At 42.5% G+C, this 23,918-nt stretch overlaps 1 protein-coding gene across 7 annotated transcripts in view; it reads left to right on the forward strand.

Moving 5' to 3' along the window:
- The window catches only part of WDR33 (WD repeat domain 33), a 99,791-nt gene that overhangs the window by 45,423 nt on the left and 30,450 nt on the right, over positions 1-23,918 (forward strand). Inside the window, exon 8 of one of the 7 annotated variants that reach the window (XM_042853505.2) lies at positions 21,602-21,834. The exons of 5 other annotated variants lie outside the window; for them this stretch is intronic. In XM_042853505.2, the coding sequence (XP_042709439.2) occupies positions 21,602-21,690 (89 nt within the window). In that variant the 3' untranslated portion in view covers positions 21,691-21,834. Of the gene's footprint in view, positions 1-2,730; positions 2,913-21,601; positions 21,835-23,918 lie in introns of those variants that run through there. One more of the 7 variants, XM_065556099.1, reaches the window with a different exon arrangement.

The following is a 23,918-nucleotide window of genomic DNA, read 5'->3' on the forward strand; positions in this document are numbered from 1 at the left end:
TGAATCCCAGGATGTTGGGCTCGAGCTAATGGGGCAAGGAAGGTGTTTAAATCCCATTTGTAGTAAACATGCCATTCTAAATTATACACAACAGTATGAACAGAAATCATAGGTTAGGATACACCATTTTTCTTAAATATACTAGTTATATTATAATTGTCTACTTAAAATCGAGAGCCTTCGTATATAACACAATTGATAGTAATATTAAAGTTCATATTGGGCCAAATTTTCTTCCTTTTTCTACCTATTGAAATCAGTGGGATTGTGCTTGTGTACTTGAGAGAGAGATTTGGCCCATTGTATCTAGTGGATAAAATACATACTGTTGTTAGTTATGTAATATAACAGGAAGAAATTGTAAGTTGCAAGCATTGGAAAGAGCTGAAGTCCAGCTCTGTTACTAAATATATTGGCCAGTTAAATTACTGGTCTTTGATCCAAAGAAGACTCAGAATATTCTGGGTGACTATTGCTTGGCTCTGCACTTACGTTGCCAGAACATACCATAGTATTGTAAATAATGAATACAAACAGTAGCTTTGAGTACTTTAATCAATCTCTTATTCTAGTTCTCTTTAAGCAAGATTATACAGTTACAGGGACTTTTGAGAAAGACACCTAAAATGCAGTTGACCTAAAACCAATCAGGAATGCCCAAAGACTGCTATCCAGAATTGGATGAATTGTGCACTGGGGGATGCAGTCATTTGTTTTGAACCCTAATCTTTTTATCCTTAAAGCCACAAGCAGACAAGAAAAATAACTTTTCCACTGGTCTAAAGCTTTCAGAGCTATAATTCACATCCAGAATGAAATAGGCAATATATTGAGCACTTTTGCCTTTGTACTATATTAAAAATTGAGCCACCTTGCTGTGTTTGATTCTGGGTTGTGTTTTGCTTTTGATGTAAGTGTCCCATAAGTGTTGGCCTGAGAAATGTATATACGCTCTTCATACATACTCTGCAAATGTATTCCAAAGCTTATCTTAGTAACAAGGTTCATCAGAATTCAACATTCAAACAGAACAGCAATTCTCATTTCAAACTTAGTTTTTTTTAAATTTACTTTTAATCATATTCACTACACTTAACTCCTTTTTCATATTTCACTTTTTGATAGCAGTTGCAATGCAGTACTGTAGTATGTAGAAAATAACCAGCTCCTCCTAAAGTTGCAAATCTGTCCGGCACCCTTCCCAGAAGTGGTGAGTCGTCATGAAAAAGCATTGTAATAAGATGCACTTTAACAAAGATCCAAAAGGATTGTGTGTAAATGCAGACTTACTATGTTGTGCTTTCCTAATTTTTTTTTTTTTTAAAAAGCTTTCATAGTGTTTTGTTATGCCAGGTCTTGGTGAATCTTGTATTCATATCACCATAAAATTTGCAGTAACAAATTCCTCAAAACCTTGTCTGCTTTCAGAGACTCCTGGCACACCTAACCTTCTGTGTTAATACTGTATAATTGTCTTAGAGCAGGGGTGGCCAACCTGACCCTGAGAAGGAGCCAGAATTTACTAATGTACATTGCCAAAGAGCCAAAGTAATACATCAGCAGCCCCCCATGAGCTCCTCACCCCCGGTTCCCAGTGCCTCCCAGCCACCAGCAGCTCCGCCATTCAGTGCCTCCCCCTCACTCCCCACACCTCCTGATCAGCTGTTTCATGACATGCAGGAGGCTCGGCAAGGGAGTGGGAGGAGCGAGGGCATAGCAGGGGATGGGGCAGGATAGAGTGGGGACAGGGTCTGAGCAATGAGCACCCCCTGGCACATTGGAAAGTTGGCGCCTGTAGCTCCAGCCCCAGAGTTGGTGCCTATATAAGGAGCCGTATATTAACTTTTGAAGCCACAGGTTGGCCCCACCTGTCTCAGAGCAAGAGCTTCTGGTTATCATTCTGGGTATATTTAGTCTCCCATTTCCCCCCTGTGTTTATGGATAGCTGTTTGGGAGAGGTGAAGGTTCACATTCCAGGTACCATTGTCCCAGGCTAGTGATGTATTCCAAGGATTTTTGAGGTTGCCTGGTTTAAAATAAGTCCTCTGAAAGCTGGTTTGTGCAGAAGGCCAGTGATGTAGGGATTGATAGGGAAAGTTTAAAAGGAGATGGGTATTCTTGGATTTCTCTCCTGTATCCGTCTATGAAATAGAATGATAAATTCATTTTTTCTCCCAAAGGCTTTTTCATATAGTAACTTGGGTGATTATAAGCCACCATAGTTTTTTAAACTCTGTTCTAGTATGATTATTCAGAGTTTATAAGTCACTATGGCTTCTTCCAATTTTATAAATTACTATAAGGAAATGCCTTTTGCTCATATCTTTAATGCCTTTGCTTTGACTGGGGGAGAAGTTGAATTTCCCAGTCAGGCATAAGAAAGTAATCTGGGAGTTCCCATTCCACACCAAAAAAAAAGTAGCATGTGTACGTACTGGAACTCAATGCAGTAGTGATAAAACGTTGTAATATTTTCATATGCTCACAAGTTTGGAAACAATAAGAGGCTGGGTCTGCTGCCCTTTTGTTGAGTAATACCTCATTCCATAAGTAGTCCTATTGAAACAACTCTGAAGAACTCAGCTTTTTCCAATCAATATATTCTGCTTCTGGATCTGCTTTAGGTTGTAAAATCTCTTGGAGCTTCATTCTAAGTTTCTGATTCTTTTTACAGTTTAATTTCTGAAAGACTTCGTTTCATTTATGTGATTGGTTTTATTTCCTCGACAGGGCAGCAGCATTCCTTATTGGCTTTTGGAGGAAATGCAGTCTAGTAATTGAGAGGCAGTTGGGAACAATTATTCTTCAGTTTTGTTCCCAGTTCTGCACTGACTTGCTATGTAGCTTTGGACAAACCTCCTAATATCTGTGTGCTTCAGTTTACTCCTCTGTGATTCTGCTACATAATAAAAGTACTTGCCTATCTTATGAGTGTTGGAAAATCCACAGCCCAGAGTGACCTAGTTATATCAACCTAACCCCCAGTATAGACAGTACTGTGTCGATGGGCAGGCTTCTCCGATCAATATAGCTAATGCCTCTTGGGGAGGAGGAATATCTACGCTGTTGGAAACTCCTGTTGGCATAGGTAGTGTCGTCACTAAGTGCTGCAAGCTGCACCGCTGTAAGTGTAGATAAGCCCTCAGTATGCCCTTTGTCCAAATTCCAAAAGACTTAATTGGTGGTTCAATTCCTACCATTAAATGGAAATTTTGAACAACTGGGAAGCGGAACCGCGGCTCTGGGAGGGGGGACATGGACAGGATTAAGGGAGACGAGACTGGGGCCGTAGCTGGAGGCCAGGCGCTGGGGCAGCAGCCAGGGCTCCAGGCACGGGCCAGCAGCTGGGGCCAGGAGCAGTGCAGAGTGGCGCTCCATCTCCAATGGGGGATGGCTCAGGCCCCAGCTGTGCCCTCCCGGAATGTTCTTCCGTGCCCCCCTAGTGAAGTGCACCCCACAGTTTGAGGACCTCTGCACTAGAATGCAGGTGTTCTTGTGCGGCTGTTTATTTACAGCCTCAGCCGATTGTGGTACTGAGATAGGATCTTGACGTTCTAGTGGCTTTTCTGGCTTGTTTCTATAAAAGTATATTTCCACTGTTCTTGTGACCCATCTTTGTAGCCAGAGAACACTCCTGTAGTTTTAATAAAATAATCAGTCCAGCCCCGTTGAATTGCTGGCCAATACAGATATTCTGCTAATTATCACAAAAATAAGGATCAACTTAGAATCATAGAACTATAGGGTTAGAAGAGGACTGCAAGGATTATATAGACTACCCCTCTGCCAAGATGCAGGATTTGTTGTGTCTAAACCATCCAAGATGGATGTCTAGCTGGCCTCTTTTTGAAAACCTCCAGTGAAGGAGCTTCTAAACTTAAATTATATTTTAGGGAGACTGATTTGCTTTTAAAATGATACATTCCGACTCTTGCTCACAGTGTCTCCTCTCAACACCCGATTCACCTACCAATACTAAGATTCTCTTAGTTCTCAAGTGGTTTTGTTTTTATTTTTTTAATTGCTCATTTTTGTAGTAACTACTGTGTAAGCTACCTTAAAGTCTTATGTTTTCTTTCCTTTCAAAAATATTTTTATTTGAAACAGTCCTTTTAATCCCCTTTCAGCAACACACAAAAGGGAAACCCAGTTAGGGGACTGGAGTGTATGTTACCCTATATCCTGTATGTAAATTCTGCTCCCAAATACCGATAGCTGTTGTGATTATTCCAGCTGAAGATCAAATTCAGCATTCCAAAAGATTTTTCAGGAATGAGTTTGTTTTAAATCTTACACCTTTTGGAAACTTTCTATATAATTCCATTTTAAAATGTCTGGAATTTCTTCGGAGGATTGATCTAGTTCAGGGGGAGTCTTCTCTGGAAACATTCTATAAACATTTTTCTCTAGAATTGCTCTGTTTCAATAGACACTGTTTAGATGGCTGCTATATAGATTTTCACAGGCTCCAGGATTGACAATGGTAGATTATGTAGTAAAGGAACTGAATAGCTAAAAAGCTTTCAATTCTGTCATTCCATGTATCCTAGTTATGCTGCACTATGTAAAATTTACATAGTATCTACTTAAGTTTGTTAATACTTTTATGTATTTTTTGTTTGTTTTTAAACTAAAAGTATTATCCAGTTGTCATTTAAGCTATATAATGATGGGCCTGTCCAGTGTTCCAGCAGATGTTTAATGCACAACACGTTGGATCTAGGATTGCCAATTTTGGTTGGACGTATTCCTGGAGGTTTCATCACATGACATAATCTTTAATTCCTGGGGAGTTGGCAACCCTAATTGGATCAAAAGGTTATTACACATGCCACTTAAGTCTTATGATTGACCCTGTTTGGAAGACATGGCTATCCTTTAATAAATGCTTTGTTTTAATTATTCAGCATTAGTTTGGTAATTCATAGGAGGGAAAGTACTTTTGTTTTTAAAATTTAAGTACTAAAAGACCCACAGTCTTTCAGTATGAAAACTATATGCAGTAATTGTTCTTGTATTTATAATATATATTCACTTTTGGATCTTTAGCTCCTATGTGATAGGTCCAGGCTGTTTTGTAGCATAAAAGCAGTTTGTTCTTTTTGAGAAGTACAAGAAAATTCCAGGACACCCCTCTTTCGCCCCTCCCCCCCCCCCCCCCCCCCAATAGTATAAAGATATAAAACTTGGTTGAGGACATGATCCCCAATCCTATTGGGAAAAGTAGGTGAATCAATACACAATACATCTATACTTTTGTTATAAATTAACTATAAAAATCACATGAAGGTTATATATTTTAAAAGGGTTGGAAATGGAAAGTTAAGATTCTTATGGTAACATTTAAAATTTACCCACACAGTATTCTTCAGAGGTATTTAAATAATATTTTTATATTTTTCTTCAAAAATGCCAACTTTACAGGAATCATACTTTTGGCTCTTGATTCTCCAGAATGAGACAGGCTGGGAATTCGAGCTCTATGATTTTTATCCTTCTGAGTCACTGATAACTGAGCAAATATCCATTCTCACCCTCACCCTCTAACTTGCTGATGAATTGGGATTGACTCAGGTCCTTCTAAAACTTTCTTTATAAGATTTATCTTGACCTCGGTCAGCTAAAGACCTCTTTGTTGGAGCTATGCATCAGATTACCATTCATGCTCCATCTCTGCTGATTGTGCTTGGTTTGAACAGAAGTGTACCCTCAGTCCCAATAAAATTTAATATTTTTAAAAAACTGTTTGTGGTGTTTGGTTTAGTTGGCCCTGACACACTGGGACCATGGTATTTTTTTCTGCTTTTGTTTGGACTATCAATTTGGTATTCATATGCTTCTGTGCTCAGTTGAGCCAGTTTTTGATGGGCCTAGGCACAGTGTTGGTTTTGATTTACATACATTTGATGCTTCATTTTAGCTTTGCAGGACATTCCTCTTTGAGGTTTACGCTAAGCTTCTCTGAGATGCTTTGAATGCTTTAGCAGTTGGAACCGTAGGAGTCTTGCTTTTCAAATTTTAGCATTCAATATCTCATTATGTGACATATCATGAATTACTTCATTGACTACTTGTGTCAAAGCTTTTTTCATTGCTGCAGCATTTTATTTTTTTTACTTTTATAGCTCTTTCAAGTTTGTTATTGTCGTTGTCTCAATAGGAAGGAAGGAAGCTCAGCAAATTCAAGAAATGCACATGTAGCATAAAGTGTCACTCATGGACAGGCATAAGTGCTGCATTGTATTCTTAGAAGAGCATCAATTTCTGAGTGAGACGCTTGTATGGGCACATCACCTAAGGCTGTTTGTTAGACAATGGCAGAAACACCTAAAGTGTCTCCTGTAGGTTTCCACTAGAGCAGTCCTTGAAGATGGCCCAGAGTGCTTAGGATATGTCCTCAAAGTGAAAGCCTAAGGTGAGAGAAAAATGGTACTTAGTGTTGGCCTCAACCATCTACGTAGACCCAGCGACTCTTCAGATCCATCAGCCCCACTAACCTGGCTGCCATGAAGTGGTCTGTGATGTTCAACAGCTTGCACTTGTCTCATTGTGTCAAGGTTTCAACGTGTTAAGTCATGTTCCTGGTTTCCAACTTCTTGCTGAATGAAGCTACCAGAGTGCCATGTGCAGGAGGTGATGAGTTAAAAACAGCAGTCTTTTGATGCACTACTTCACTTCAGACAGCTTTCCATCAAAGCTTGCACACAGTCCACTCATGCTCAGTAACAGAAAGTGATCTGGATGACCCTAGATGGCAACAGTGTATATTTGCATCTGTGCTTGAATCATTTCAAGTTCAACTGTCTTTGCTCAAAGATACTGGTACCATTTTTGTCACTTAGGTCAGAGCTTTTGGTGCTGATGGAAGAACCTCAGTGTCCCAATCTATTTCATACTTGGTGCCAATCTTGACATTTGATGTTGGCATTGAACCTATCCATGCTTGTGGTCTCAGTGTAGTCAGTGTCAGTTACTGTGACAGCATTAACTTCTGAATCTCCCCCACCAGTGCACCTCTCAAAGCTTGTATGGGATCAAGGGGGTTGACATTTTGGTGTGCATTAGTTTCCACATATGAGTCTGGAAACTCATCAGACCAAGTGTATTTCTGCAGGAGATAAGTGACCCTGCCTTAGAGATTCTAGCCTTTTGTTCCGGTTTCTCCAAGGTTTGGCTAACACCACTGATTTTGATTTTCTCCATGTTCATGTATCTTCAAGAGACAAAGTTGACAAGTACCTGGATCATTCATTCTCTATGAATAGAGGTGCTTTGTGCTTGAACCCTTTTCTGGATGGGCTGATATAGAAGATGGGGAAGATGCCTAACAACTCAGCTCTTTCTTGAGCAAAAAAAAAGATTGCACTTTGCTCAAGGACATAGGTAGTTACATCTTCCACTGCCCAGTAAGAGCTTCTTGATTTAGGTGGCTGAGGCCAGAGGAAAGATGAGTTCTGAGCTACTGTATTAATGTTCATTTGGACAGAATTTATGCAAACGGTATTCTATGTTGTGAATAGAGTTGGTTAGAGGATGACAATTCTGTTTTGTGACCGCTTTCAAAGTTCTGATTTTTTTCTTTCCAGTGTGAAATGAAACCAAACCTTTCAAATGTTTTTTCAAAATGGTTTGGATTGAAAAGATCATGCTTTCAATTTAGGTCTCTAAATGACTGGAGAGCCCACCCTGGATTCCGGAAATCTTCCTGTTGGAAAACGTTGAAATCTCCCTGAAATGTATGTATGTTTGAAACAGCATATTCGTCTTAGAGTGCTTGCACATGTCTATTCCAACTTAGGTGTGCAAGTGCTCTGAGCACAGCCATCTGAGACTTTTCCCCTAGTGGTATCAGTTGGCTCTGGCATCCCCTGGTGTCACACGCTCATAGCGCTGGTATAAAGGGCCCCCGCCGAGCCTCTGCTCCTCATTTCCTTCTTACAACCTGTGGCAGCTGTTGGAGCTTCCCCCCCTTTGCCTTGGCAAAGTGTGTTTGTGGTTTCCTAATTGAGAATTCTGTAAATAGTTTTATTAGTTCACATAGTGTGTTAAGTGTAGATAGTTTAGAGTAGTAACTAGGATTTCTCTCTGTTGGGAAAGGCAGTCCATCTCTCCTCTATACTGGGGCATGCCTCGGTCGCCAGGGTTTAAACAGTGATCTTCCTGTGCAAAGCCTATGCCAACCAGAGACCTGCACTTAAGACAACTTAAGTGTTTGGGTGAGGGGCACAGGAAAGATTGCTGCCAGATCTGCTGCAATTTCAAGCCATAGTCACAAAAGGACCAAGCAGCAAGATTAAAAGTCCTCCTCATGCAGGCAGCACTGAGGCCCGCCTTGGAGCCGAGGTCTGACTTGGCAGCGAGTACATCTGCGTCCGTACAGAGCGCACCGCCCGCCCCTAAGAGCTCGCGGCACCACTTTTCCTCGCCTGTGCCTAGGAAGAGTCACAGAAGACATTGGAAGAAGACTAGTTTCCCAGCACCAAGGACGGACAAGCAGGCAGATAGGAATAATGCGAGATCCATACAGGGCCGCTCTCCCTCACTGGCGCTGCAGCAGCCTCCAGTGTTACCACTGGCACCGCAAACACCCAGGGGTGAGGCGTTACTCCCCTGCCTGGTACCGAACGTAAGACTGCGGTACCATCGACCCCAGAGGCATATGCTGCCGCTAAAGACTTGATGACTCTGCTGGTACTGAGTCCCCCCTAAGGCACCCGTAGCGGCACTGCCTGTGCTACCTAGCAGCTCCTAACACACCACTTTCAGGCCAATCTCAAGACCTGCTTCTAGGGGAAAGCCTCCGTTTACTACCTCACTGGAGATGTCCCCGCGGCACTGGTTCCCGGCACTGGGAGGATTGGCAAGGCCGTGGTGACTTCAGTCATCTGGTTCTTCCTTGTCTTTGGGTTCAGATTCAGGTTCTGACATCTCAAGGTACCGGCACCATGATTGCTCCCTACACCCATCTCTGACATCAGGGGGACCAGCATCATTACAATGGTCCTTTTGGAACCTGGGGGGGTTTCCCCGGGGCCATGGTACCAGCTCGAGGCGCTCCTATTCGGCGATGTCAGAGACAAGGGACACACCAAGACATTCCTGAGCTGAACCCTGCCGTTGACGCTGGACCCAGTACTGAATCCGCAACACATCACAGTACCGAAGTGGGTACCAATACCTGTCAGCAGTTGCAAGCTGGCCAGGAGGAGATTCCCCTGGACTCTGGGACAGCAGCTCATGCCGCCTTCTTGTCCTCACCAGAGGACAAGTTAAAGCTTACAGGATCTTCTCCTCCCCAGGATGACCTGAGAGCCCATCAGGACTTACTTAAGCAGGTGGCATTTAACTTGGGTCTCCAGGCAGAGGTCGTTAGCGAACCATCTGATGGCTTTCTGGGCATTCTGACAATCACAGCCCCAGCAAGGGTAGCCCTCTCCTCGCAGAGCTCCATTTTGGGCCCAATAAAGATCCTCTGACAAAACCCAGCATCCATCCCTCCCACGGCTAAGAGAACCGAGATAAAGTACTTTGTGCTGGCCAAGGGATGAGAGTTTTTATTTTTCCATACCCTGCCTCAGTCTGTCGTTGTAGCGACTGCTAACAAGGAGGACTGTCAAGGCAACACGGGGTCAACTCCAAAGACAAAGGAGCCAAAAAATATGGACCTTATGGGAAGGAAAGCCTATGCTACAGGAGGACTCCAACTGCGCATAGCGAACCAGCAGGCATTGTTGGGTCACTATGACCGTAAAGTGGGAAGAGATGACTAAGTTTAAGGATAGGCTTCCCCAGGAAAACTAGCAGGAGTTCTCAGGCCTGGTGGAGGAGGGCAAGACAATTACCAGAGCTTCCTTACAGGCAGCCCTTGATGCTGTGGACTGAGCAGCCAGATCTGTGGCCACAGCAGTCACTATGCATAGGAGCTTGTGGTTGCAAGCGTCAGGGTTCCAGCAAGAAGTCCAGCAAGTGGTGGAAGACCTACCGTTCAAAGGGCCCTCGTTTTTTTGGGACAAACCGACACTAGGCTCCTCGGTTTTAAGAACACCAAAGCAACTCTGAAATCCCTGGTTTGCAGTCTCAGCCCAGGAGACCATATAGGCCTCAGCAGTTTGGCGGTTTCTATTCTCACCAGAGATGCAACCAGAGGAGACAAAGGAATAGAGGCTCTGGGTGCCGGCCCTGTCCACCTTCCTCCTCGGCGGGGCTCTCTCAGCTGGCCCCTCGCCTTTCAGGTGCCTCAAAGCATTCGTTCTGGTGGGTTTGTTGAGGACAGTATACCAGTTCCACTCTCATGTGATCCAATTACCCCTATTTTTTCCAGTTCTCTTTCCCACTTCCTTGAGGCCTGGAAACAGGTCACTTCTGACCGCTGGGTCTTAAACACAGTGGAGGTCAGATACACCCTCCAGCTTCAGCAGATCCTTCTGCACTCACCACAAGTGATCCCTGCATCTGGATGTCACAATGAGCATCGTCCGCAGATGGGGCTTTCCCCCACCTAGATCTCTTTGCCACATGTTCCAACAGAAAGAGCCAGCAGTTCTGCTCTCTGAGGGGCCAGAGGCCAGGCTCAATGACAGATGCGCTTCTGCTGAGCTGTTGCGTCGCCTGTTCTACACCTTTCCACCCATTCCGCTGATGCACAAGGTGTTGACAAAGATCAAGCAGGACCGAGCTCGAGTCATCCTGATAGCACCAGCATAGCCCAGGTAACATTGGTACACCTCACTCGTTCACCCCTCTTGCGAGACCCCGATAGAGCTTCTGTTGTACCCAGACCTAATCTTGCAGGACCACGGTTGGTTGCTCCACCCGAACCTGAGCTCTTTCCATCTGATGGCATGGTATTTTCGTGGCTGAATCCCGATGAGCAGGCTTGTTCAAAGCAGGTCTGGAAAATTCTCCTGTGCAGCAGGAAGGTTTCCATGAGGTCAACTTACAATGCAAAGTGGAAACATTTTCCTTCTAGTCATCTGGTCATGGGGTTCCACCGATGCAACCTTCGATTCAACTCATCTTGGACTACTGCCTATCTTTGAAAGAACAGGGCCTAACCATTTCAACCATCTAGGACCACCTGACGGACCACCCTAAGGTCGATAATAGGTCAGTGTTCTCACATGAAATGGTAGTTCGTTTCCTCAAAGGTCTGGAGAAGGCATTCCCTCAAATGAGGGAACCGCTTCCCCCATGGGATTTGAACCTCGTCCTCTCAAAACTGATAGGACCACCGTTTGAACCAATGGCAACGTGATCATTCCTGCATCTTTCATGGAAAACAGCCTTTCTGATGGCGATTACTTTGGCCAGAAGGGTTTTTAAACTCTGAGTCCTTACGGCAGAGCCACCCTATACAGTTTTCTTTAAGGACAAAGTACAGCTTCGGCCGCACCCTAAATTCCTTCCAAAGGTTGTATTCCACTGAAACCAACCAATCTTTCGGCCAGTCTTTTACCCTAAACCTCATGCAACTGGGGAAGAGCAGCACCTACATTCCTTGGACGTCAGATGGACTCTGGCCTTTTATATTGAAAGGACCAGACCATTCCATAAATCACCACAGCTCTTCATAGCAATAGCAGACAGAATGAAAGGGCTTCCCGTCTCTTCCCAGAGGATTTCGTCCTGGATCACTTCTTGCATATGAGCATGCTATGACTGCGCAGCCGTTCCCCCTCTGCCAGAACTTACTGCCCACTCTACAAGGTCCTAAGCCTCTTCAGTGGCCTTCGTAGCTCAAGTTCCAGTGCAGGACATGTGTGGAGCAGCAACCTGGTCATCAGTGCACATGTTCTCCACGCACAGAGATAACTCCCGCTTTGGCCGAGCAGTTCTACAGGCAGCTTGTCCTTGAACTTCGAGCCCACCTCTGTTATTACTGCGTGCAAGACACCTAAGTTGGAATGGACACGTGCAAGCACTCAATGAAGAAAAAACAGTTACCTACCGCTCGTAACTGTTCTCTGAGATATATTGCGCATGTCCATTCCAAAACCCACCCACTGGCCTCACTCTTGGAGTGGTCGGTAAGGAGACACTGAGGAGTAGAGGCTTGACAGGGCCCCTTATACCGGCTTTATGAGTGTGCGACACCAGGGGGCGCCAGAGCTGAGCCGACGGATACCCATAGGGGAATAGTCTCCCATGGCTGAGCTCGGGGCGCTCACACACCTAAGTTGGAATGGACATGTGCAACACATCTTGAAGAACAAGAGTTACGAGAGGTAGGTAACTTTTTTAATAGAAAAAAGCATTTTAGTCAAAAACCCTCCAAACAGCTCTAGTTGTGAACTTCCAGGCTTCTATGAGCAAAGGTGGGGTAGAGTTGTGGAGAAAAGGAACACCATGGAAGACTCTTCTTCAGAAAATGCCAGGGGAGCAGGATTTTTAAATTAGTCTTCCCATGCCACAAACAACATGAGTGCCCCAGCCAAAAGCCATTGCTCTCCAGCTGTCCAGCTCTGAAGGCAGCGCAGAAGTAAGGATGGCACAGTATGGTATTGCCACCCTTTCTTCTGTGGTGCTGCTGACAGCGGCACTGCCTTCAGAGCTGGGCATCTGGAGAGTTTAAGTGAGGTGAAACTTGGTATGCAAGGCAAATTGGACTCGTGAAAGGGGTACATTAGTCTGGAAAGGTTGAAAAACGCTGCTTTAGAAGACTGGAGTGGGATGGTGACATCCAAACAGGCTATAACTTAAGATGCAGCTTTTCCAAAGCTCAACTGAGAGGTGAGGAAAGAGCTGAGAAAAATGCACTGAGGGTTCAGTGTTTTTGCTGTCACCTGTTCAGCCCACCAAAAGTTACTGTTAATATTAAGTCTTGAGCTTCCTGATTTTTGCTAAAGTGAAAAATTCTTTAAAAGTTTAAAGCTGTCTTTATACGTTGTAAGGAACAGTAGAAGGCTCACAGATTTGTTAAAAATGTTGCACAGTTAAGACAGTGGCTTTCAAACATTTTCATACCAAGACCTCTACTGCTGAGGTAACAGAACCTCCCATTTAAGAGTATGGAAAGGACCAGGGCCGGCTCTAGGCACCAGCAAAACAAGCTGGTGCTTGGGGTGGCACATTTTTAGGGGCGGCATGGCCGGCGCCAGAATGCCGCCCCTAAAAATGTGCCCCCGGCCGCTCTAGCTCACCTCCGCTGCTGCTGCCACGGCGCGCGAAACAGCTGATTCGCGCTGCTACTCGCCCTCCCTCCCAGGCTCTCAAACCTGGGAGGGAGGGGGAGACTCCGAGTGGCCGCGGCGCGGCGGCGCTTTTCTCCCTCCCAGGCTTGAGAGCAGGGCTGGGGATTTGGGGAAGGGGCGGAGTTGAGGCGGGCCAGGGGTGGGGTAATTAAATGTGTGTGTGGGGGGGGGGGGGGTGGCCAAAATTGTTTTTGCTTTGGGCGGCAAAAGTCCTAGAGCCGGCCCTGGAAAGGACATAGGTCACAAGTAAGTGTTAGGGGGCTTTCTGTTGAGAACACATGTACTAAGACATTCACAGTCTTTGTCCTTCATGTCTGTCTGGGATACCACATCATGATGATATAAAGGGGACAACAATCTGCTAAAATCTTAGCACACTCATAAATTTTTTCAATTCCCTGTAGCGTTTTTGTTTTTGTTTTTAAACCCCATAAGGATTGTCTTTATGCCAAGTTTAGAAGGCTTTTCTAGCTCTTTGCATTATTGGTGTACAAAAAAAAAGCTCAACATTCTGGATGTTTTTTTCACTCCAGAAAACAGCTGAAGGGATTTTCCTCAAACTTTCTGTAGGGAAAAAATCTGTCTTTGGGATGAGGCCAAACAAAGGAATTTCAGTCCATGGGTGAATTTCTTAGGGAATTTGTAAGCATCTGAAAATAGGAGTTTATAGTTAAAGTCCTGATCTATACTTAGCTATACTTTTTTTCATAGTATAAGCTGTTTTTCTTTCCGTAAATGACAAAGTAAGTCTTTATAGGAGATCTTCACAATTGGAGAGTAAAAGGTTCCCAGGTATGTTCTTCACTTATGAAGACATATATTAACATGTAGTAATGAGTCCTGATAAACAGAGAGCAAGTCTTCTCCTCAGAACTAGTGAAAACAGAAGTTTTCTAAGTCATTAGTTACCTCCAAAACTACATGCATACTGGGGAACTAAAAAAAGCCCGTAAAGAGTTGTCATTCTTGCTTCCCCTCATGCATTATCCCACGGATACACTAGAATGTGTAGAGGCCCTTACCAAATTTTAAATTGTCTATTTCCAAAAGTTGATACTACTGTGAGAACCTTAACGTTTGAATTTTCTGACCTTTCTGTTTAAGTGCACTACCCCTGCACTAACATTAACTGTTAAAAGCATTAACATCACTGTTCTTTTAACTTTGTTCTTGCATTTTATTTTAGGAGTAAAGAAATGCGCTAGTGTATTTAACTATGCTAATTACTTACAAAGGTACATTTGAACATGCAACCTAAGGAGCAAACATTCAAATGATCACAGCAGGAACTTGTGTTTTGATTCTTTTTATGATAACCATATCAATGTCTGGAGGAAATACACACTTCCACCAGACACTGGGGATCAGTGGGTGCTTAGGTGAGAGATTGGGGAGCTTTTGGTGGAGTTCTTCGGAGAGGGGTGTGCACTTGTGGATTATTTTAACATACAATCATTTGATTTGAATGTGATCTAATCAAGGCATGCATCTAAAGTGTGGAAGAGTCTCTTGTACTCCTCAAACATGCAAAATTTCACATAAACAGGATGGGAAGGTCTAGTGGAAAGACTACCATAGCTGCTAAGCTCCCTCTGATAGCACCATAACAATAGAAGGATGTGTGTTAGCCATTGAGCCTTTATATTGGCACTGGAAACACTCAGCAGATCTGATGGTCATCTTATTGACCCCTCTTCCCCCCCCCCCCCACCCACTTTAAAATTGTAGAATCCTGAAATTGCATGCTGTGGCAATGCCCCAGAGAGCACACGATTTAAATAGAATATGTGACATAATTACTTGTTCATACAAACAGTCCTCCCCATACACTGGTTAGTCCCCTTCCTCCCTATCCTCCTTTCCTTCTAAGTTTAGATGGACCCGTCTGGCTTTGCCCAGCTGGTTTACACTGTTATTGAACATGTACTCCTAGATCATGGGTTCTCAACTTGAGTCACAACTTTCAGAGATGTGACAAGCAGGTCCAGAGTAGTTGCTAATACCCTCACTTTCTTTATGGCTAGACAGAAGGGTTGGGGATGTACCAAACCTTTTCTCTTCTATTATATACTTCCTCCCCAACTCTTTCATTCTATTTTCCTTACCTAATGGGCCTGCTTCCTTTCTTCAAAGAATAGTAAAAGTTTTTCTGGCCTACCAATAATTGCTAGTTAGGGTGCAGAATACAGCTTCATCTTGAAGATGTCAGTTCCTTATTACTTAGATGGGGAGGCTGGGACAGAACTAATTAAGTTTCTTTGTGGCCCTTGAGGCTGGTTTTGCACTAGCTGTGAAGCCTCTACAGAACTCTGTCCCCTCTCAGTTGAAGATCAGTGGAACGTCCAACAAGTTATAGCACTTAATTATTTTGGGGCGAGGGTTGTCTAAACTGTTCATCATAAAATCATAAGAAGCATTTTTAACCCATGTATTGAAATAAGTTTTGTTGGCCAAATGAATAATTTTGTCCCAATAGAATACAAACAGCAGTATTTGTAATGAATAACTTATATATACGCCTTCTTGCTGTAAGATTTTTTTTTGTACTGTCAGAGTGCAGAGAATTGCTATTAACAGTAATATTTGTTACATACACACTTTGAAGAGAGGAGACTTTTTGCATCTTTTTTAAAAAAATGGCAAGGGAACTGGTTTGAAAATAAGCAATTTTTCCTTGATTTTTAAATTTTACCAAGAGAATTTAATGTTGTGTAAAGTGCCAGATTGTTAGCCTTAGTAATGGAAATGCTTTATTCGGGATGAGCAACATAATCAATACAAATTTTCTTTCACCACTGTGATTATGCTCTTCAGTCCTGACCTAGAAGGGGAAGGGAACATACCTAGCAGTGAAAAGATAGTTCAGGCTTCATGCCAAGGTAGTCCATGGTACTTTGTTGATAATCCCAGCAGTGGTGCCAGTTCTTGTGGATAAGTGAATGCTAGTGACTCTGCTGGGACAACCAATTCACATATTTTCAACTGAGCAGATATCAGATAGTAACTACTTCTGGTCACTAACAATCTGAACCAGTGACCTCTAGTGATGAAAGGCCATGTGTATCTTATTACCAGTCTCTTAAACAGACTACTCTTGCAATTTTTTTTCTTGCTTATCTCTTTTGCAGGAGCCATTCACCATAAAACTGTACGTTAGATAATTCACTTTATCTTTAAAAAAAAAAAGTTTTCTCTACGTTTTTAATGTTTACATACATCACATAACCTTGACTGCATGGGATAAAGCAGGAGTAAATTCCAATGTGTTGCCTGCGCTTGCAAGGTGCGTAGCCATTATCCACGATGCACATTACTGCAGAAACTATGGGCATGGCTATACTTGCAGATGTAGAGCGCTGTGAGTTAAACCTGCCTTCGGAGAGCGCAGTAGGGAAAGTGCTGCAGTCTGTCCACACTGACAACTGCTTGCGCACTGGCGTGGCCACATTTGCGGCACTTGCAGCGGCATTGGGAGCAGTGCATTGTGGGCAGCTATCCCAGTATGCAAGTGACTGCAAGGTGCTTTTCAAATGGGGGGGGGGGGGGAGTGGAGTGTGACAGGGAGTGTGTTGTGTGTATGTGGGGGGAGAGAGTGGGTTTTTGGGGGGGCTGAGAGCATGTCAGCATGCTGTCTTGTAAGTTCAGACAGTAGCAGACTCCTCCTCCCCCCCCGCCTGCCCCTCTCTCTCTCTCTCAGCATTCCACACTAATCTGTCTCAGAGCACACTTATCTGTCTCGGAGCAAATAAGCTATCTGAAATGAAGCTTTCAAACGGCATATCTGCATTCCCACAGCGAGTTCAAAACAATGAGAAGAGTGGCCACTTGACGTAAGGGGATTATGGGACGTTTTGGGGGGCTGATCAGAGTGCAGTAATGCAACACCTTGTCCACACTGGCGCCGTGGCGCTCCAGCGGGGGCGCAGCAAACATTATTCCAATCGCCTAGGTGGAGTACCAGCAGTGCTGTAGCCACGGAGTCAGAGCGCTCTATGTGCCTTGCCAGTGTGGACGGGTAGTTAGCTAGTGCGCCCGGGGCTCCTTTATTGCGCTGTAACTCACAAATGTAGCCAAGCCCTATGTAGTAGCACTTAAAATCCATTGTGTTCTCTTGCACAGTCTTGCTAATGTAGAGGCACAATCAGGCTTTAAGATGTACTATCTCTGGAGAAACTAGGGTACTGATGGAGCATATACATGACCATGCTGCCGAGTCTCCTATAGAGAGGGACTGTTACTCTGAAATTTAAATATTTCTCAGCCTTATTATATAACCTCCTTGAACCTCGGTCTTGTGTGCATTGATATTCTCCATGGCACAAGTCAGTACCATTTGTAGCACAGCCTACTCACATCAGATAAATAATTATTATGTAATGGGAATTCGATGTAGTCCATGGGCTTGGAATATTCTGATGAAGGTGTATTTTGTGTATGAAAGCAATAACTATTTTAACTGACACTTTAAAATAAAAGATATTGAAAGGGGTCTATAACATCTCAAGGTTTGGGTTTTTTTTTTTAAGGTTAAAATATAGGCGCATATTTATGATTTTTCTCCTACCGTCTTGCTAAACACAGGTGCTGTTACTTTCGTCCATGAGAGTCAACCTTTTTCTGGTCGTACTTTAATTTGGGTTAGAGTGAGCATCCATAATGATATTAGTCTTCAGAAGTGGGACTGATGTTCAGCTACCTCTTCCACCATTCATAGAATCAGTACATTAGCTATTTGATTTTTTTTGGAATAACACTGAAGGACCGATTCCTACAAGAGGAAAATATAACAGTTTTCTCTGCCTAGAGCTAGTGCACTTTTTCTGCAATCTTTAGATGACCTGTATCTGTAAAGTCTTTTCATCTGAAGCAGATTTCAGGTCTGCAGCTTTGGTTTCAAGACCGGACTTTTTCCCCATTCAATTTTTATTTATGTACCCCTGCCTCCTTATTTTAGTTACTTATATATCCACAAACAGGAAAATAATACGTCAAATATACTGTCTTTTTTAGCTTCTCTGATTCCTTAAAAAATTTCAGCACAGTTTCAGTTCTTTGTCAGCACACTGACATGACTATGGATTTCTGAGACAGGAATCCTTTTTAAATCTATTTTTATGTTTCTGATGCACAACTACTACTTTTCACAGTGGAGAAAAGATTGACTATTCCCCCATGTCACTCAAGTAGCTTCTTGCTGCATTACCTCAATACAGTGAATGTTAGTGCTTTGTCGTATTTTTTGTGTGTTCATGCTAAGTTATATAGCGATTCACGATTACAAAGAAGTAAAAGACAGAATTCAGTGAATACAGGTTTGCCCTACCAAGCAAGTTTGTTACAAAGCTGCCTCAGATCAGTTAGGTATTTTTGTAGTTCATTAGTTTTTCCTTATTTAGTCTATCTTATTTGAGAAAATTTGTGACAAAATTAATTATGTAACAACTGTAGGGTGGGATAAGCTTAAGTAGATGTTTGGTAATCTACACATTGGAGAAGTTACTAATACATTCGCAATATGCTGCTCTTCTTAAGTGGTAGACTGTCTAAGGAACTTAATTTGCCTGATAGGGTCACCTGGATTACCGTTTTAAATTAAACGAACTGTCCTCAGATCTTGAAGGTGGTGCACTGGTGTTTCAAAACTAAACTAAATATGACAGTGGGATGTTGCGGGAGGTAACAGGCAACAGAGATGTAGAACTACATGTTAAGTTATAGGGTAGGTGGGTGGCATGGAACATACCATGTTCTTTTACATTATAAAAATTATAAAGGAACTATATTTTAAAAAGGGGAATTAAAGGGTTAGCATAGGAGGGTAGTTTATTGTTTGGTTTATGTATGAAATGACAGGAAAAAGTTCTTGTAATCATGGTCTTCAGAGAAGTGTCTATATAGGAGGAAAATGGTTCTCTAAGAAGAATTGATAGGAGAAATGAGGACCCTGAGTAGTTACAGACATGGTAGAATTCTCTTTCAGGGGCCGAAGCCAGCATTATACACTCAAAGTTGCCAATGACTCTTTTGGTTAACAAGGGAAGGATTAGGCTCCGGTGTATGTAACAGAACACCACAATCAAAGACAACAATAAACTGCTCCAAACCCCCTCCACCCTTCCCCCCTCCCCAAAAAAAAGCTTTAATTTCCGCTGAAATGTGTTTGTTTGATTGATTGATTTTTGGTTGGTTGGTTTGGGTTTTTGTACTGGCCTAATGGCTCACATGCTCTTGTGTCCTAGTACCATGGGTAAGATCAGAGTTTGAGTACAATCTGGGGATTTCTGCTCCTTGGTTAACAAGTGTTCAGAGCATTGCCAAGGTGCTCAGAGCCCTCTTCTGATTTTTCACACTTTTTTTGAGTACTTCATTGTACCTTACCAGGGAGTGTCTGCTCTTCTCCATGTCCTTAGCTGTATCCATTTTGTATGTCTGGTACTAATGCACTTTATTAAGAGTACCAGATTCTCTAAAGATGTTTTTGTTTTTATTTTCTAAATTTTTAAAATATGCTTTCTAGATTCAGGAATCTGCTTATGAGTATAATAACTAAACATTTTTGGTGGGAACCTATACCTATGACTCCACAACAGGAGTTTACTCTCTGAACAGACTTTAACTGCAGTAACTTCTCTTTCAAATGTTAAAAGGTATAATTCTGGTGATATATCTAGGCATATGTAATGACATCCAGGATTTTTTGCCAGGCATTTCCTATATGGCAATGGATTAAAACCCATTTTCTACCTCTAGGCAGAAATCTTTCATACGTGTTCTAATTTAAATTCTAATTCTGATCCCTACAAACAAGCACTAGATGCGGAGCCAGAACTGGAATGGACTCTCGGGGTACTTTCCTGAAAACCTCCACACCATCAGCTCTCCAAAAATCACTACATACTTATACAATCACGTGATACTATAGCATGCAGTAACTATACCAATGTACGTTCAAAAACAGCATCTATGTTCAAGTACAGACTGAGTCATGGAGAGAAACTATACATTTCAGTATTTCTGTTACAAAATACTTTACACTTCATGTCCTACGTTTTGCCATTTAAACCTCTTTAAATCAATAAACCAAACAAAACACACACAAAAACAACCCACCGCTTCACACCACCACCTTCTCTTAAACATAGAATAATTTGGTTACAGACATTCAATATATCCCTCCCCATCATGCTGTTGTACAACATATTTAATTATTTTTATACCATCTCTGGGAGATAAATACATATAATAATCTTCAATATCTGCTGCAATGGTTGCCTCAAACTCTGTTCTTGATAACTTGTTCCACTGCTTAATTTTTCTTAGGAGAATGAGTATTGTCCCTGCTGCATTTGAAGCCAATACTACTTATTCTAGCCACATTGGATAGTGAGAATAATGTGCCACCTTTTTCAACCATCCGCTTATCTCCATGATTCTGTTTCTTCCTTAATTTGCCTTCAGTGTTTACCAAATTACCATGATTAGGTAATCTCAACAGTAATTTCCTTCATATTTTGGCTCAGATCTCCAATGCTTTTTAATGAACCACTTGTCTGAGTCTTTATGGCTGAGGTTGATAGTGACACATGGGTCCTTTCCTGCAGTCTATGATAGCCAAACTGCATTTCTTTGTTTGTTGCGTCTTCCTCTTACCTTACTGTGAAGGATGAATGTTCATGCAGTGTTTATTCTAAAAGAAACAACTGTTGCGATTTTTCCCTCAAACTCAACTTTTTGAACTTAAAATTTCAATGGAATTGTTTAGGCAGAAAGCAAAATGTATATTGGCTGTCAAAGAAAATTGCTTTTGCAGTTTCTTGGTCAGGAAGGAGGGAATCTGTATCTGCATATCAACTGGCTTCATCTTAGTCAGTAATGACAAACTAGACTGATGGGACGGATTCCTCTTTCCACTTTGAACAGGTAGACAGGCCATTCATTTAAAAACTTTTCTTCCCTGATGAGAGAAGATCTCACGTGCTCTTCAGTGCTAATGTTCCAGTCTAAGTCTGTCTTATCAATCTGAATTATTTTACTAAAATTATAGTGTTTGGGGGGGCGGGGGAGATAAGAATTACATCTCTACCTCGATATAACGCTGTCCTTGGGAGCCAAAAAATCTTACCGCGTTATAGGTGAAACTGCGTTATATTGAACTTGCTTGGATCCACCGGAGTGCGCAGCCCCGCCCCCCCCCCCCGGAGCACTGCTTTACCGCGTTATATCCGAATTTGTGTTATATCGGGTCGCGTTATATCGAGGTAGTGGTGTATATACATTTGACTATGTGAAACCCAAAGGACGAAGGGTCCAGCAATATTAGGTCAAGGAGGACTACAGATTGTCCTATGTGATGAGCACAAACTCCATATGTAATTAGGGGTACATACGCTTTTTTGGGTCCTTCATTCTAGATCTGTGGCCTACATGGTTCGGCACTCATGACAATGTGGATGAAGAAAGGGAATACTTGAACTACTGGACAACTGTGCTAAGGAGTTAATGTCCAAAGGCTGCTGCGGTTGTTATGTTTGAGCTCTAGTTCTTATAAAATTATATAATGACCTCCATGTTGCAGTGTAGCAGATGTCTGCTCCAGTGGCTATTTCCCTTTTGGCCTAGTAGCTATGGCACTGTATCTGTCTTCGCACCTGAAGGAGTTAGCCTGGATCCACTGAGCTATGGGAGCACTAGAAGCCTGCCCTTCTCCACCGTTAGGTCATATTCTCTTTAACACCTAAGACCATCTAGCTTGTGGAGCGCTCTCTCCTTAAGAGGATGATGATGGAGGGAGGATAAATTTCTTGGATGTTACAGAAGTGGAAGAATTCTTTTTGGAGAATCTGGGAATTGTCTAGAGTGCCTTGATCTTCTGAAGAATGATGAAAGGTGACTATTAAGCAGGGATCAAAGTTCTCCAGTCCTACCCGATTCAGTAACTACCAGGAAGGCCACCTTAAAGGACTGAATGTCTAAAGGAGTCATAGTCAGGAGGAAGTAAAGAATCTTTAAGATAAATTTGAGGATCTCTGGGAGGGGCAGACTAGCTTTCTGTATGTGGGCCTTTGGCCGTGGCTTTCCAGTATCTGGAAATCAAAAAACTAGTTCTAGATGAAAACATCCTACCAATCCCTAAATGGATTCTCCTGCTGATATCTAATATTTGGGGGTGCTGAGGACTAGATTTTTGTTAGCCCCAACTGGGTTGAGTTGGGGGAGGCAAGCTGCCCACTTGAGACGCCCCTTCCAGTAGATTGCACAGATGTTCAGAATATGTCCTTTTGTGCTTTGATGGGTTCCTCAGGTAAGGTTGATATTCCCAGCAGAGATCAACTAAGCTCCCTCAGCTTGATTCCCATTTGATCGGGCTCATATACCACTCTCAGTTGATTCTATAGATCCTAATAATATGATTAACCTCTTCTTTCTAATGTGGTTTGATCAGTAGTGAAATAGTTAACAAAGTTTAAATTATCTCTGCTTCAGTGTTGATACCCCATTGAGAACAATCAAAGACAGTTGTTTCATGCTGTCTGCAGATTCAGGCAGACATCAGCGCATCTATTTACATTTGGTTAATATTGTATGAGTTATCTTTACAATCACAAGGGCCCCATTTACTGTGAACTGCATTGGATCCCATCCTGACTACTCATCTGATCTAACTGATGATGGTTTTCCACCCTGGAATACTTTCTCCAAGTTGGTCCTCCCTAGTCTACAAGATTTGCTTTTGTTTCTGGGTAAGTGGACTGGGTGATCAAGATGATACCTCCTTTTAGCCCACTGAAAGATAAGTGAGAAAAGTAGAGGTCTATAGTGCATTCTGAACCAGAGTATTTGTTTGAAACTTATTAGCCCAAGTGAGGAAGAATCAAGCTGTCTGGATGGTCCTTCATAGAGGATGGTCCTGTTAAATATTCTGGGTTCACTTGGGTGAGAGAGTATCTTGTGCAATCCATGAGTCAAACACTATTCTTATGTGGTATCTTCTGCTGTGGCCCAAGAAAGCTGTTCTCTGGATTGATAGCTAACTTCAGCCTGGTCAGAGTGATATTAGCTGCTTATGCCGCACGTTGATTAGTGAGTAATACAGGTAATTAGAGTTCACAGATCACTCAAAACTGCCACCAACCAACACCATAACCTTAATGAATATTATTGCAGAAGCTAAAGGGAAGGGAATTACTGAAAATTACTGTTTGATGGTGAATCTGACTTCTGTAGTTTTCATGGATGGATGTGTGTTCTTTGGTCCACTGAAACTAGGAAGGATCGCCACTTCATAGCTAATATCACTGGTCTAAAGGAGTCCATCCTACATTCTTGTGCTCTCTGGCAAGCTGGTCCTAAATTCTACAGCAAGCCCTCTGATTTCTCTCCTCTTCACCCTTCTCCCCCCTTCATTTCTCTGGTCGAGTCACACTAAATTCTATGGCAGCTTCAAGTAAATTCAAAAACTCTCTTGTTTTAAACCTACATAGTACAGTCTCCAATATGCATTACATTATTTATTTTTGGTATTCCATTGAATACAAATCTCAATTTTTGCACGTTTTTCATTGTCACACAATTTTGTAATAATGCACAACTGCTTTGCTGAAGCTGTTGGATCAGAGAGCAGGAAGTTTTGGTAACCAGTGGCGATAGATGAGGTCATTGACCAACATTTTTAAAAATAGGTGCCTAAAGTTAAGATCTTAAATTCATATGTAGGCACCTATTTGATCA

This window comes from Chrysemys picta, chromosome 9 (assembly GCF_011386835.1).
Source record: "Chrysemys picta bellii isolate R12L10 chromosome 9, ASM1138683v2, whole genome shotgun sequence".
In the NCBI taxonomy this organism is placed as follows: domain Eukaryota; kingdom Metazoa; phylum Chordata; order Testudines; family Emydidae; genus Chrysemys; species Chrysemys picta.